At 61.6% G+C, this 15,284-nt stretch overlaps 1 protein-coding gene across 1 annotated transcript; it reads right to left on the bottom strand.

The window, feature by feature from the left end:
• Positions 1–747: 747 nt before the first annotated feature.
• On the bottom strand, positions 748–15,133 carry SELENON (selenoprotein N). Its single transcript, XM_006172082.2, has 11 exons — positions 14,860–15,133; positions 10,551–10,681; positions 8,097–8,306; positions 7,855–7,979; positions 7,234–7,371; positions 5,986–6,067; positions 5,669–5,857; positions 5,269–5,374; positions 4,096–4,208; positions 3,904–4,005; positions 748–2,724 (listed from the first exon to the last, which is right to left on the bottom strand). The coding sequence occupies exons 1-11, from the start codon at positions 15,131–15,133 to the stop codon at positions 2,554–2,556; spliced, it is 1,641 nt and encodes a 546-aa protein (XP_006172144.2). The 3' UTR covers positions 748–2,553.
• Positions 15,134–15,284: the final 151 nt, after the last annotated feature.

Here is a 15,284-nt window from a genome sequence, read left to right as displayed (position 1 = left end):
ATGTGGTCAGCCCGCGGGCCCTGCTGCCTGTCCTGCATGTCCCACTTTGGATCCTGGTGCGGCTTCCCCACCACCTCCACACATGCCCATCCCAGGGAGTTCACATCTGCTGTCTTCTTCCATGAGCAGGGATCCCTGGAGTTTTATCACCTAGCGCCGTGCTCTACCTAGAAGCCTCGGCACACCTTGAGGACAGGAGTCACTTACACGGTGGGTGGAGCCCTGACTGGGGGATGGTGTCAGGAGAGTGGATGGCTGTAGTAGGGGGTTTCTGCTGTGGAGCTGACCACTCACGCTGTGCCCCCTTTTCCTTCCTTCCTTCCAGGTTTTTGCCATAGGGCATATGTGCTCACCAGAGAGAGACAGAGAGAGAAAGTGAGAAATCACCTCCCGTGGAGTGGGTCATGCTTCAGTCCTTTCTCCTCCATTCTCCTCTCAGGACTTCGGACATGCACACACACATGCTTGGCATGATTTTCAAGTTGCCAAGTCTAGGACTTGAACTGTGGTCAGCCATGTGAGTCCAGCGCCCTTAACCACCACACCACCTGCCGGCCCCATGTCCTACCATATGATCTATCGCAAGCTTGTTTTAGGCAGTTACTCAGGACCTCTGGTGACAGACAGGGTTGTCTCCGAAGGCATTCCAACTCGAATCGGCCTCCCTGCCAAGCCATCTCGACAGTAAAGGGAGCCAGACCAGGGAAGGACAAAACTGAACGACATCCCAAAGGAAAAGCACTTAGAGCAACGCTAGTTCTTCACTTTTATTGTAGGACATACTGGGGACAGGTGAGAGAGGAGGCAGAGGGGTGAGAAGAGGGCGGCTGGGGGCCCTCCCCTTACCATAGGCCCCAAGAAATGGTGGGGGGCCGGCGGAGGCACCCGGTGTAGGCGGAAAACCCAAGCGCTCAGCATCTCACAGGGCAGGCGGCTGCTCAGTGTGGAGCTAGCCCCACCTCTCCTGCAGTGGGGGCCGGGGGCAGAGCCTGCGGGCGAGGCTTCATCTCTGCTGCCCTCCCTGCCTGGCCAGACGGTGCTGGCTCCAGCCTCCCTCTCTGTGAGGGGCATGGAAGTGCTGCCCCCCAGGACAGAACCCCCTGGCCGAGTTGGTGGGTGCACGCCCCATGTGGTCCGAGATCAGAGGGGTGAGTTGGTGTGGCTCCAGAGACTTCCTTTCCACATCAGAGAAGGCAGGAGGGGGAGCAGCAGGGCTGCAGTGTCCAGCCAACGCCCCCAAATGCAGATGCAGAGTGGGTCTGACTCTCAGCTACCACTGAGGAACCTGGCTAAGTCACTGTGCTTCCCTGAGACTCGTTTCTCCCTGTGCAAACTGGGGACAGTGAGCACCTCCAGTCCCTGTGAGGGCTGGGACAATACTGGGCCCTGACCACACCGGACACGGACACAGACGTGAGCCTGGCTGAGGAGGCTGGGCCCCCATGGTGGGCAGGGGCTCAGCGGATGGGAGTGTCCCCCTTCCTTCTTCGGCTGCAGGTTTAATGTGAGCCCTAGTGGGGGAGGGGAAAGGGGGAGGATGGGGGGCTCAGTGAAAGGGAGCGCAAGGGTGCTCCCGGCGGAGCGAGGGCGGACGGCCTTCTGAGGGCTGGTTTTAAAAAGCTGGGTGGGAGGGAGAGGACGGTGCCTTCCAGCCGTGCAGCTGCGGGCATCGAGCTGGCTCCACAGGGATTTCAGAGCCAGCAGTCATGGAGCTGCTGCCGGGGAAGCCCGGCCCCCTCTTCCTCCTCAGCGTGGGGTTGTAAAAAAATAGCTACGAACCGTGAGAAAGTTCACATAAAAACACTCTTCTGCAGGTAGAAAAGAGACTGGCCATGGTCAGTGGCCCAGGGCGTGGACAAGGCCCCAGGAGTGGCTATGCTTCTGTGGGGTCGGGGTCCCAGGGCAGGGTGTGTGCGGGGATGCGGCTCCAGCCATCTGCGTGCTGCCCCGGGCCTCGGCGACCCTCAGCAGGCTCTTGCTGAGGGCTGAGGCCTGCCTCGCGGTAAAGTGGCCGGACGGCGCACCTCTGACAGGCCCCAAGTGGCTGTGGGTCCCATGTGAGGTCTGGTGAGCAGTCTGGGGAGACCAGAGCTGGGGAGCAGCAGAGGGTGCAGGACTTCCATGTCTGCCGGGGGTTCTGACCAGCAGCCCTAGCAGGCTGGCTCCAGCAGAGGGGACCTCAGGCCAACGAGGGCAGCCCTGGGAGGGCGGGAAGGCAGGTGCCAGACAGGGTGCTGCCCTTGGGGCCTGCTCCCTAGGCCGGGCTTGTTGCTTCTTCAGGAAGGGTGTGAGAGCAAAGAGCCCGGTCCTCCGAGCCCAATCCTCCCTGTCTCCCCACGGGGGCCTACACTACGTGACTGGGGTCCCCCAGGTCCTGTTCGGGAGGTCTCGGCTTCTGGCGCCAGGTGGGTAGGGAAGGCTGAGGGTGGCAGCCAGAGCTAAAGGTTCATGACCCCGAGCTGGGCACCCCGAGTCCGAGGCCATCCACATGACAGCCCGGGGGGAGGGGGTTGCACTCGGAGGGGGCTGAGGACTACCAGGCCCGCGGGCACGCTAGGGCTGGAGGAGAGGCAGGCCACGCCGGAGGCCCTCCTTCAGGAACTGCATGTAGGTGGCCGTGGACGGGTCTTCGAAGGTGGACGAGAAGCTGAAGACATTGTTCTCGATGTCCTCGGGCTTCAGCGAGGTGATGTCCAGGAAGTAGTTGGCGTTGATGTGGTGGACCTGGGAGAAGGGCCGGTGAGAGGGTGGGAGGCCTGGCCCAGTGCACCCCTGCCCCGTCTGCTCCTGCTGGCTCCAACGACCCCCTCCGAGGGCACGCCAGCGGGAGTGCAGCTCCAGCACCCCAGGCCCACCCCCAGGTCTGTGCCATCCGCCTGGCTGTGCACTGGCCTCCCCACTGCGTCTGCTGCCCCAGTGCCCTACACCTTCCAACAGCCCCCACCCCCAAACTGACCTCTCCCTGTTCTCTGACCCCTGAACTCCCTAGTCGCTTGCATCGAAATGCCACACGCTCCCTGGTCTGCACCCCTCTGCTGCAGCCCAGCTAGCACGCTCCTAGGGCAGGGCTGTGTGTGCACAGAGCGGGGGCCTGGCAGACGAGGAGCGAGCGGATGATGGAGCAAACACAGACCATGAACAAGTGAAAGCAGACGGGGTCCCCACACATCCTGTCTGCTCACCTCCACTCCCAGGGCTACGTGCACCCGTCTCTCCTCCCGCAGCTCCCAACCTTCCAGGCCACACTGCCATCACCCTGAGCCTAGGGCAGCAGAAGTCTCCTGCCGCTCCTCTCCAGCCCTCACTGTGCGCGTCTCTAGCCAGCCGAACTCCCCCTCAGGCCCCGAGGAAGCCACCATCCTGCAGCCGTCAGAGGCTCCCACAGGCCTATCTCAAAACCAGCGGCGCTCCTGACATGGAGTCCCAGAACCTAAGCCTCACTTTGCTTGTCTGTGACATGGGTGCGCACGGCCATCTATCTCCCAGAGCTGTGTGAGGACCCAACTAGAGGAACGCGAGGCCCTGAAAGGGTCCTCAGGGAGAGGCAGGGCCCTCCCCTGCCCTCTCTGCCGGTCACAGGCCTGGCTCTCCCGCTTCATCCGGCGCTGGCTGCGATGGCCCAAGGTGAGCCTTCCCTTCTCGGCCACGTTCTGTCCACTGAACCTGTCTGCTCCAACTTGGGGACACGCTCACTCTGCTAGAGGACTGTGCTCCCGAGTGCTGTGGAGGCCCCTGGCCCCCGGAGCTTCGGCCCCACGCCCGGAGATCACTGAGGCTCGGACTGGTTCGAGGCCGCACAGCTAGGACGCGCAGAGCCAGACCAAAGCCCTGCAGGCCCACACCCCTGCCGCTGTCCCTGTGACCCCACAGTGCTGGCCCAGGGGTCTCGTGGGCGGTGCCTACCACGGAGCCGTTGGGCAGGCAGATCATCATCTCCACGGGGAAGCTGTACTTCTCCAGGTGCAGGCTGGCCAGCCGCCGGTGGGCCGGGTTGTCCGGGGTGCTCTGCGGGCACAGTCGGGCACGCCCTGACGCCTGGGTCCCTGCATCGGGCCAGGACTCTCGGAGGGCTGTCCCGGCTCACCCGCCACTCACCTGCAGGTCCTCCAGCTCCTTCACAAGGGACCAGGTGCTGATGAAGCTCTCATTGAGAAGTGTCAGGATGGGCGAACTTTCCAGGACCGTCTCCCGGAGAGTCCGCCCCGAACCTGCTCAGGGAGAGGAGAGGGCCGAGGTGAGGCACCCACGTGGCTTCCAGTCAGCATTGTTCTGGATAAACTTCACGGGCTTTAGTGGTCTCCACAGGTGAAATCACCGAATCGAAGCCTGCGGAGCAGGCGCTCCGTGACGGCACTGCGGTTAGTAACGGCATCCCAGGTTGAGAGCAGGGGCGGGGTTCTACCTGGCTCAGGGACTTACAGACAGAGACAGCTGCTGCTGCTGCTTCTTTTCTTAAAAAAGAATGATTTATTTATTTAATTCAATTTGTTATTCTTTTTAATTTGACCAGAGACAGAGAGAGAGAGAAAGGGAAAGCAAAAGCCAGGAAGCAAGCTGCCGGGTCTGGGACTCGAACCACAGTAGGCCATATGGGAAGCTAGCCTTTAACCACGTGACCTGTCACCCTCCCAGAGACAGCCCCTTAACTCCACTCAGCTCGGTGCCCCAGGACCTCTGCACAGACTACTCGTCTACCCAGAACGCCTTCTGTTACTTGACTCACTCCAAAGCCTCAGCTTAAATGTCACTTCTCAAAGGAGCCGTGCCTGACCCCCAGGGACACACTCTCACGCACTCAGCGTCTGCCTCCACAGTCACCGCAGGACGCCGGCACCTCGCCTGCCATGTGGCACGTGGGTGCCGATATTTGCTAACTGACTAGAAGAGGGCAGGACTGTTTTACGTGTCCTGGACCTACTGCTGGGCACCACAGAACTCGCATCCCGCCGGCCTTGGGGGTTCTCCGAGTGCGAGCCTCCCCTCAACGTCCCTCCCGCGGTGTGCGGCACTTCAGGGTACAGGCACTTTCACTCCCATCTTCGCAGCTCTAGGAGGTGAGTATATTTGCCCCCGTGTGCTGTTGAGAAAACTGAGGCTCGGCGAGGGCAGAGTTGGAACTCCCTCAGCAGGGCACCTCTTCTGCACCCAGCAGCTTCCTCTGGGCCGAGCATGGTACCTCCGCCCCGTGCAGTCCCTTGGGGCTCCCACTGGAGTCCCGCTGGCCCCGGAGCCTCCCTCTCCTCCTTGGGACTAGCCGGGTCCCCTCACCTCAGCAGGACTGGTCGTCCAGGGCTCCCCACAGCAGGATGGAGTGCACCAGCTTGTTCTCGGCCCGGGCTCGGTCAAAGGCCTCCGTGAATGGCAGGTAGGTGACCTGGGACAAAGACGAGACAGGGCGAAGCTACTGCATGTGGCTGGAGCCTTGTCCCCGGGTGCGAGCATGCAGAGTGTGTGTGCATTTGTGAACACGCATGGAGGCACACGTGCAGGGAACTTTGTGTGGCATGTGTGTGTGTGTGTGTGTGTGCATGTCTGTGTGACCGGAGTGCTGCTGAACTGGATGGGGGGGCTCATCCAAGTTCTGGATGGCCGAAGGATGGCTCCCACTGGCACGCCCAGGTCCTGCCATCGTGTAGCCTCGGCCTGGACTCCGCGGGCCCAGCCTCACCTTCTTGAAGGGGTACATGGCCACCTCCAGGCGCCGGGTGGCCTCTTCCCAGCTCAGCTCCTGCTGCCACCTGATCTCCTCAAACACGAACTGTAGGGGCTCCCCCGAGGGCGGGCGGCTGTCGATCACCTTGCCGTCCTCATCCAGGACCACGGAGGGCACAGAGGGGCCTGTGGCCTCTAGCTCCATCTGGCCAGGGGGCCGTGGTGAGGGGTCTCAGGGTTAGGTGAGAACCCTCCAGGAAAGTTCCACTCATTGCAGAGGTGGGAGACGGAGGCCCAGCCTCGGCCTCCAGGGGCAGCCAGCTGGGTGCTCACCTGGGGTATGTAGCCGATGTCCACCTCCATGTTGCTGGACTCGCTGGCCCCATACAGCCACTCCATGTCCACGTTCAGAGACCTGGGGGTGGCCCGCTGGCCCCGTCCAGCCACTCCATGTCCACGTTCAGAGACCTGGGGGTGGCCAGGGTGGGGCGGTGGCGTCACCGATGCCCATGCCCATGAGCACGTCTGACTCCAGCTCGCTCACCAGCCTCAGCTGTCGCCACTGCAGACGAGGACACTGGGGCTCGGCAAGGTGGACCCAAGGTTGCAGAGCTGCTGGGTCCTGATGCAGAACTGGCCCCCTCTTCCCAGGTGGCACCCTCGCTGGTCCCCACCGGCCCGGCTTTCACAGCCACGCTCTACCCACCACCCTTGAGGCAGAGCAATGGTCCACCTGCGGCGTGGGACACAGAATGGTCCGCACCTACAGGCCGCGGGACACGGAACCTGCTCCACTCCCTCCCTCCCTGGTCTGCCTGAGGAGTGCGATGCGCAGGGCCGCCGCACGGGGGAGCCCCAGGCCTGCCGACCAGCCACCTCTGCGCAAGGGAAGGGCAATGAGCTGTGCGCCCCCAGGGCCAGCAGGCTGCAGCCAGGTCCCCGGACACAGGCCCAGAAGCAGCAGAGCCAGGGCTGTTATCTGCCCCTCTCTTCCGGTCTCTTCCAACCCAGGAGCCCCTCCTTCACAACCTGGGGGGAGGCCCTGGCTGCGCCCACACAGGGAGGTGCTCCTTGCTGAGGGGAGGGCTGGGAGCATGGCACGTGCCTCCTCATGTTCTCCTTGGCCCAGAGTCCCTGTCCTCTTGGGTGGGAGAGAAGCCACACCCAGAAGCCCCTCAGAGGCTCTGCGGTAGTGGAGGGCTCCTGAGGCCTTTGCACGCGTGTTCCCTCTGCTCATCCCCCAGGCCTCTGCTTAGATGGCACTTCCTCTGGGAAGTCCTCCTGGGCCACTGGCAGCTGGGTCCTTGCCCACCTGCTGGCTTTCCCCTGGAGGCGTGAACAGCTGCGGGCTGCAGGTGCTTCTGTGGGTGGAGGTGGGTGGAGGGCCAGGCCCAGGAGCAGAGCGGCGAGTGCTTGTGGGAGGACAACTGATCCCGCCAGCCACATGCTGCCTCCAGTTGGGCCAGCTGGCCCTTCCCAAAGGAAGCAGCTGAGACTGAGGAGCCTCTGGGACCCGGCTCCCATCCCAGGGCCGGACGCACCACAGCAGTGCACCCAGGCCGGGCAGGGCAAAGCTCCCACCTGTGGTTGGGCACGAAGAGCCGGAAGTCGCGGACGTGGGTGGCATCTTTGGAGAGGATGATGTGGCCGGTGAACTGGCCAGGAGAGAACCAGAAGGGGAAGTCGGGGGGCTCACTGAGCTGGAACTCGGCATGGATCCTGTGGGGAGGGGCCTGCTGAGCAGGGCCAGAACCTCAACCCAGCCTCCCTGTGACCGGGCAGGACCAGGAGGGCCAAGGGAGGGCGTGCGGCCAGGGAGGGAAGGGGAGGGGAGGCCAGAGGCCTGAGGACCTCCCGACGCCGCTGTACTTCAGGGCCCACCCCATGCTGCCTCCTCTGAAAGTCCTGTCTTGACCTCCCCGAGCTCCCACGGCCTGTTCGAGGTGTGGGACCCAAGATTCCAGCCCTCCGGGGACAATCACGCACAATCACGGCCCCCAGTCCCATCTGCAGCAAGTCCCACTTTTCCTACTGAGTCCCGTGCCCTACGAGGAAGCCACCACCACCCTGTCCCACAGAGGAAACGGAGGCCCAGAGAGCCGAGACCACAGGAGGGAGGCCGAGGAGTCGGGGACCCCGAGCCAGCGTCCCTCCCAGTGCGCGCCCTCCTCTGCCCGAGCCTGGCCGGTGCCGGCCCCTCACCGGAACGTCACGGTGTAGTAGAAGTCGCTGATGGCGGTCAGGCAGGCCACAGCCCCCTGAGGGGCAAAGCGGGTCTTCACGAAGGGCCGGGGGTGGAACATGCTCAGGAGCCGGTGGATGATGACCTGGGAAGCAGAGGGCGGAGCCCAGGCTGGCCAAGGGTCCTGGGGCCCCTAGCGGGGGTGGGGGGGCTGGGAGTGGGTGGGCACGGTGGCCTGGCCAGGCACTGTGGCTGCCCTCACCTCCTTGCCCTTGGGGGGCGGCGGGTAGAAGCGGTTGTTGGACAGGTAGCCCGTGAAGACGCTCAGTTCGCTGGGGATGATCCACCAGGGCTCGCCCAGCGCCTGGCCTGGGGGTGGGAGGAAGGGCCGGAAGTGGCGGGCTGCGAACACTGCATGCGGCAAGGCTGCGGCTGTCCAGTTGCGGAGGCCCGACAGGGGGAGGCGGGAGACCTGGGGCACAGGGAGTGCAGGCTGTAGGGCGCAGAGCACCACGACCCGGTGTGGCATGTCCCCCACCTGGGGGAGGCCTCCGTCCAGCCCAGGAGCAGAGGGAGCCCCTGCCTCAGTGACAGTCACCAGCTCAGCCCTGTCCTGCCAGAGGGGGCAGGTCTCACCCTCCCCAGCCGCCAGGCCAAGAGGTGCCAGCCCCCTTCCAGACAGCCCAGGAAGGAGTGCCGGCTCACGGCAGGGAGCCACGGAGCCCCGCCATCACCCTGTCCCCTTCTTGTCCTCCACCGCCTCTCCACCCCCTCCTCCTCTCAGTGTCCTGGGCTCAGCGTCCCACTGGCTGATGTCAGAGTTTGGGTACGAAGTTAGGTCTGATGGGAGAAGCCACCTTTCGGGTAAAATTTGTAGGTCAAGAGAGGGGACTACAGAGAAGGCAAAGGAAGGCCGCCCCAAAGGCTCTGCCTCAAGTGGAGCCAGCCCGCCAGCCTGGGTACCCCAGCCCAGGGTCCTCAGTGCCACCAGGAGAGGGGGCTGAGCCCCAGGGCTGCCCACGTGTGAGGCCTGGCACGAGGCCCGGCACTCCAAGCCAGAGCACCCTCGCGAGCGCCCCCTTCCCCAGCTCCTCCCCACTCTCAGGGGTACAGGCACAAGGCATGTCCCCCACGGCATCAGCCACTGGGGAGCCGGCCTAGTCCTTGAGGAGTGGCAGGTTCTCTCCCGTTCCGTCTCCATGGTGGCCGAGCCCAGGCGTGGTGGGAAGGGGGTGGGAGCTGAAGAGGACCGGGAGCTCCACCCAAGGGCCTGAAGAGGCAGCTTGCCAGAGCAGGGCCAGCGGTGAGGGCCAGGCTGGCCGCCCTGCTGGGGAGCTCGGCAGAGCTCTGCTAGGAAGGCCAGGGCTGGGGTGCTGCTCCTGCCTGTCTCCATGAGTGCAGGTGGGCCCCAGGCACTGTGGGAGACTCTCCTCAGACAGCCCCATGGCCACCAAGCCCCTCTCCAGGCCAGATCTTTCTGTGGAAGGTCAAACTCGACTTTCTGACCACTACTCAACTCCACCACAGCCCGCCGACCCGAATCACTGTGCGCCCCTCTGGGCAAGCAGCCCACCATGCACCTGTCCCCGCAGAAGCCCATGCACTCGACTCCTCCCTGCGCCTCCCATCAGGAGCCCCGTCCTGCCTTGCTCCTGCCTCCATTCCCGGCATCCTCTGCAGCCCATCACCACCGCCTCTCGCCCGCCTCCTCTCCCGTTTCTCCACGTGCCCCTCAGCTCCCAGGCCTCCACTGCTAGCCGGAAAGCACAGATCTGCCAAGGGAGCGCTCCGGGGTCCGAGTCTGCTGTGCTATTTTTCTGCTGCAGAATGAAGGCCAAAGACAGGCAAGGAGGCCCCGGGCAGTCTGGCAACTTCTCTGTAGCCCCAGTGAGCAGAGCGGGATGCTCCGCCCGAGTCCCAGTGCCAAGGTCCATTCACACCAGCACCGCAAGGTGCCTTCTGCCTTCAGGCCTTTCTTGTGCTGAAGTGGCATTTCGGCCGAGAGGACAGGCTGAGCGGTGTGAGTTGGGCCAGAGAGTCGTTCCTGACAGAGGGAATGGCGTGCGAGAAGGCACACGTTTGCAAGAAAGCCAGGTGATGTCTGGTGTGGCTGGAACAGAGAGGGCTGGGAGGAGAGGGCAGGAACAAGGGCAGGAAGGCGGCCAGGGTCCGGGAGAGCTCGGGTCCTGAGAGGGGCTCCAGGTCCCACCACAGGACAGAGAAGGGGCCGGCCACTACAGCAACTGTCTTCCTCCTCAGGAGCCCTCTGCACCCCACAGTCCCCTAAACCCCAGGTCTAGGTCACAAGAGTTGAGTAGAGACCTGTCAGGTGCTAGGCATCGTAGAGGGCCCGGTGGGGGAGGAAGTGCGTGGAAAGTGACAGAGACAGGGGGGCGCTGCATTGGCAGGGTCTCTACTGCATCTGCTCCTTCCTCCAGGTCACCCAGCTGCACCCTCCTCACCCTGCAGTCTTTGTCAGCTGTCACTCCCTCCAGGAAGCCATCCAGCTTCCCCCACCTGGGGCAGAGAGAGGCCTGGCAGGCCATGTGCCTGGACAGCGGGACAGCCCCAGGGCCTGGCATGGGGCCTGGCGCAATGGGCATGCAGAGAGCAGCTGGCAGAGGACAGACGACAAGGTCCAGCCCGGCCCCGGCCAGTGTGTGTGGATGACCCCTGCTGTCCATCGTCCCGCCCATGGCCCCATGCCCCAACTTACCCCCAGGAACCCGTCTTTGCTCTTGGTCATGGTCTCTGGGAGCAGAGGCTGGAATCGGGCTTCTATGGTGAGCGTCTCCTCGCTGGGGTCAGGGGCTGGCTCCTCCTCGTAGCTGGCCGCCGGAGTGGACCCTGTGAGACACGATGGCTGCAGGGCCTCGCTTCTCTCTGGGAGTCTGTGCTAGCCAGACTTGGAGCGGGAGGACAGTCAACATGGCCAAAGTAACACCCAACGGGGGCTCACCCCGTGTTTTCAGTGACCCTGGGAGGCAGACGGCAACATCACTAACTCTGTCTTACAAACGAGAGAGGGGACCAGCAGGTGTGGTGGTTAAGGTGCTGGACCCACACGACCGCGGTTTGGGCCTGGTGTCCTGAAACTCATGCTGGGCGTGTGTGCCCAAAATTCCAAAAGAAGGGTGAAGGAGAAGAGATTGCGACATGGCCACTCCCCGGGGTGACTTCTCACTCTCTCTCTCTGCATCTCTTAGTCTCTCTTTGTCAGTGAGCACTTGCACCCTATGGCAAAAACTTAAAAATAAATAAATAAATAATAAAAACACAAAGGAAGCAGAAGCTGAGAGAGGGGACGTCACTTCCTAAGGTCACACAGCTCAGCGCAACCATCTTCGAGACTGAGAGGGGCCCAGTCAAGGGAACTAGAGGAACAAAAAGCCAGAAACAGCATCTGGCCGCCGCTGGCCCCGGGGGGGACACTGGCTGGGCGAGGAGACTCTCACTTCTTGCTTTCCGGGTGGCCCATCCGCTGCTGGTGGAAGGAGGGGCTCACCTGGCAGTGGCCAGACTCAGTTTCTCAGATCTGTTCCTGCTCAGTGCTTCAAGTGTGGAGGGAGAGTGTTGCGAAGGCTTCCGGGAGAAGAGAAGCCGGTTTCAAAAGGACTGACTAGCACTGCCTATGCGGGGTGAGGCAGGGGTGGTCCCGCTCACGGGCTCTCCCCGGGCAGGTTCCCAGCCCAGAGGCGATGCCTGGTGCTTGCTGGCAGGCCAGCGGGCAGGCTGAATGGGACAGGGGCAGTTCTCAACCAGGATTTGTCAGAACCCCCAGCGTGCCTCTTCAAACTGCAGATGGCTAGACCCCAGCTCAGACGTCACACTGAATCAGGACCCTGAAAGCTGGACCCGGGGACGCACCCTCTTAGTGAGCAGTCCTCAGCTGCTCCAGGGGTGGCCCTGTTCTCAAGGATCCCCTGTCAGGCAATGCAGCACGGCTTCCCATAACAGCCATCTGGAACCCTCGGACGAAGGCAGCCACGGGAATATGGGGGGCTATGGTGTCTGCCACACGGACGCAGTGAGCTCCCGGTAATGCAGAGAAATGTCACTAACCATTCTCAGGTCTTGCAGAGACAGAGGGAGAAAGCACGGCTGATGGGGTGTGGTCACACCATAAGCCCTTCTCCTCCACCTCTCCCTTCAGGAGGATTTTCAGCACAGCAGTGCACGTGCGCCCAGTGTGTCTGTCCATCTGTCTGCCCGTCCGTCTGTCTTCCTTTCAAGAGATTTTTGCTATTGGGTATGTGCGCTCGCCAGAGAGACAGAGAGTAAGAAATCACCCCCAGGGGGATGGCCATGCTGCAACCCCTTCTCCTCCACTCTCCTCTTGGGATCTTGGGCACGCACACACACGTGCCCAGCATGAGTTTTAAGTTGCTGGGTCCAGGACTCGAACTCTGGTCAACTACATAGGAGTCCAGTGATATAGCCATTACACCATCTGCTGGTCTTTGCCAGTGTGCTTTTCAAGCCACCAGGGCTAGGAATCAAACTGAGGTCAGCCATGTGGGATCCAGCTGTCTCAACCACTAGCCTATGGTGCTGAACTGCCCCCCCCCACCCCCTTTAACTTTTTACTATAGGGTATGTGTACTTGCCGGAGGGTGAGGGGAGTAAGAAATCACCCCGGGGGGAGGACTACGCAGCAATCCCTTCTCCATTCTCTTCTGGGGATTTTGGGCACACGTGCACGGCATGATTTTCAAGCCACTAGGTCTGGGACTCGAACTGCACGGTCAGCCATGTGTGATCCAGTCCGACCCTTTGTGTTTTTTAAAATGAAACATTTTATTTTCTGACTTATAAGTCACACCTATTCATTATAGATAGTATGCAACTTTTCCAAGGCATAAAGCAGGAAATGAAACATACACACAACCTTACCCGCTAGCGAAAACTATTCGCATCTATTTCTTGTTGGGCTTTTACTTTGTCTCCTGATTTCTCAGAACCTGCTCCACTCACAGCCTGGAGGTAACAGGTGTACTTTTCTCTCGATGGAAAAAAAAAGATTTACATGAAAAAGAATTAAAAGTGCCTCAAGCCCAGCAAGCTTTGCTACCATGTCATCCTGAGGGCCCGGAGGTGGGCGCACGGATGCTCAGAGAAGCAAATGCAGCAAAATTAGACGTGAACGAAGCCACAGGGAGGCCTGCTTACTCGGCCCTCTGCTTTCACGGTGCGGCTGCCCGCCCTGAGACAGACGCCAACACACAGCCACGCAGCAGGCAGCACCTTCCGTCTGGCCTTCCTCCTCTAACGCTGACAGGTCGCCAGGACCGCAAGTGGCCAGCAGGCCCACCCCGTCCCTAAAACACAGAAGCCTGCGACAGGGGCCCAGATAGCGCCACTGCAGGAAACCGCAATGCTCTGTGCTGTAACCCCACAGAGGAAGGCTCCTGGTTCAAGCCTGGAGACCTCCCTGCAGTCCACGATCCTAGCTGGCTGAGGCTGGGGGGTGGATCATGGCATCAAGACCCCACTGGGGTGCTGTCTGTCTCTCACCCAAGGAAAAAATAAACAGAGTCCACAATGGTGCTTTGGTGCGTGTGCACTTGAGAGCAGATGGCATCTTTTTCTTCCCATTCCCATCAAACACACACACACGCACACGCACACACACACCAAAAAACAACTCTATGACCCACCCAGCAGGTGGCGTGGGTTGTTAAGGCAGCTGGATTCCCACATGGCCAACTGTGGTTGGAGTCCCGGACACGGGGGCTTGAAAATCATGCTGTGTGCATGAGTGTCCAAAATCTCAAGGGGAGAGTGGAAAAGAAGGAATTGTGGCATGGCCATTCTCCAGGGGTTGATTTCTCACTTTCCCTCTATATCTCTGTGTCTCTCTCCTCTCTGACAAGAGCACATGCCCTATGGCAAAAATGTAAAAAAATAAAATAAAAAATAAACACAAAACACTTTCTTCCCCAGCCTCGGCTTGCCGTGGATCATAGCTTGTATGTTCTGAGCATACTCAAGAAGTCTCTGGACACAAACCCGGAACTTTGCCACATGGGTCAGCCCTGCAGAGGGTCATGTTTCACTGCTGCACCATTGTCCAGGCCCTTGCCTGTCCCAGCAACTGACGCACTTATACCGGGCAACACGGGTAACAAGTGTCCAAAATCCTAAGTTCAAGAAATGTCCCGTGAAGTTGCAGGGGGCCAGCCAGTGGCCTGGTGGTTAAGGCAGCTGGATGCCATGTGGCTGGCTGTAAGGGTTCAGGTCCCAGACCAGCAGCTTGAAACACACACCGGGTGTGTGTGCACGTGTGCCCAGAATCCCGACAGGTGGAGAAATGGAGAAGGGACCGCGGTGTGACCACACCCCATTGCGGAATGCTTGCTTCCTCTCCCTCTCTCCCTCTCCAGTGAGTGCACGTGCCCTCAGGCAAATGGGAAAAAAAAGAGAGAAAGAAGTTGGAGGGAAACGGACATAGAAGCTGCAGGGGAGAGTAGGGGGCACTTTATAATTCATTAGAATGTTCAGGCCTGCGTCTTCACATGCGCACACGTGTCACTGATTCCGACTAGGCAAAGTGGAGAGCCAGGAAGGGCCGGTCTCGGGCAGCCCCCCAGCGGGGTTTCAGCAGTTTGGAGCGGCTCCTGCCCACTCACATGGCCTGCATACCGCCACTGAGGGCTTTCTGGAATCGCCAGTCCTGGAGCAGCGCAGGTCCCTAGCCACATGGTCCCAGTCTGGCCCTGGCTCTAACCCCGCTCTGCCTTTCCGGCCGGTGGGAGCTGGCAAACCTGCCTGTGCCTAGCGTCCCACACCAAACGAGTCAGGGCAGTATCCAGTGCACAGGACTGTGGCTTCAAGAAGAGAAGCGCCACGAAGGGCTTAACGTGCCGTCTGACCCCAGGTGCTCAGGGGCCAGGCCCAGGGGTGTGGAAGCAGCTCTGCAAACCATCATGTGTCAGGGCCCCGAGGACCCACGACCACACCCTACTCCACTGCCCTCCTGCTCAGTGAGGGCGGCCATGCCCCCTGCCGCGCCCAGCCTCCGGTACCTGTCAGCTTCTCAGCGATGGGTCTGAACTCCTCCGGGCTGATGTACATGTCCCGGTCAGTGTCCAGGGAGGAAAAGAGGAAGAGGCCATCCGTCCCCAGGACCTTCCGTGCTGCTTCCTGCTTGGGAGGAAGGCGCTGGGCTGAGCTCCAGGCCCGGCCTGAGTCCTCGGCCCCCTTCTTGGTCCACGCCGCCCGCCAGGATGTCCAGAGGTGGCCTCTAAACCGCCCCGAGCCCTCCCCGCCCCGGGCCCCGTCTGCACTCAGCGCCTTCATCCTCTGCCCAGAATCCAGGCCCCCTCCGTCGGTCCCAGCCAAGCCGTCCCCAGGTCCCCGGGGTCTGCCCTGCCCTGCTTCACCCTGCTCTTACACCGCGGGCCCGTCTCCCGCCCCCCTGTCCCGGCCCTCCGTGCCCGTCGCGGCTTCC

Source organism: Tupaia chinensis, unplaced genomic scaffold (assembly GCF_000334495.1).
Source record: "Tupaia chinensis unplaced genomic scaffold, TupChi_1.0 Scaffold000628_1, whole genome shotgun sequence".
Taxonomy (NCBI): Eukaryota; Metazoa; Chordata; class Mammalia; order Scandentia; family Tupaiidae; genus Tupaia; species Tupaia belangeri.
Note: the sequence above shows the minus strand (reverse complement) of the source record. Positions and strands in the feature narration are given on the sequence as shown.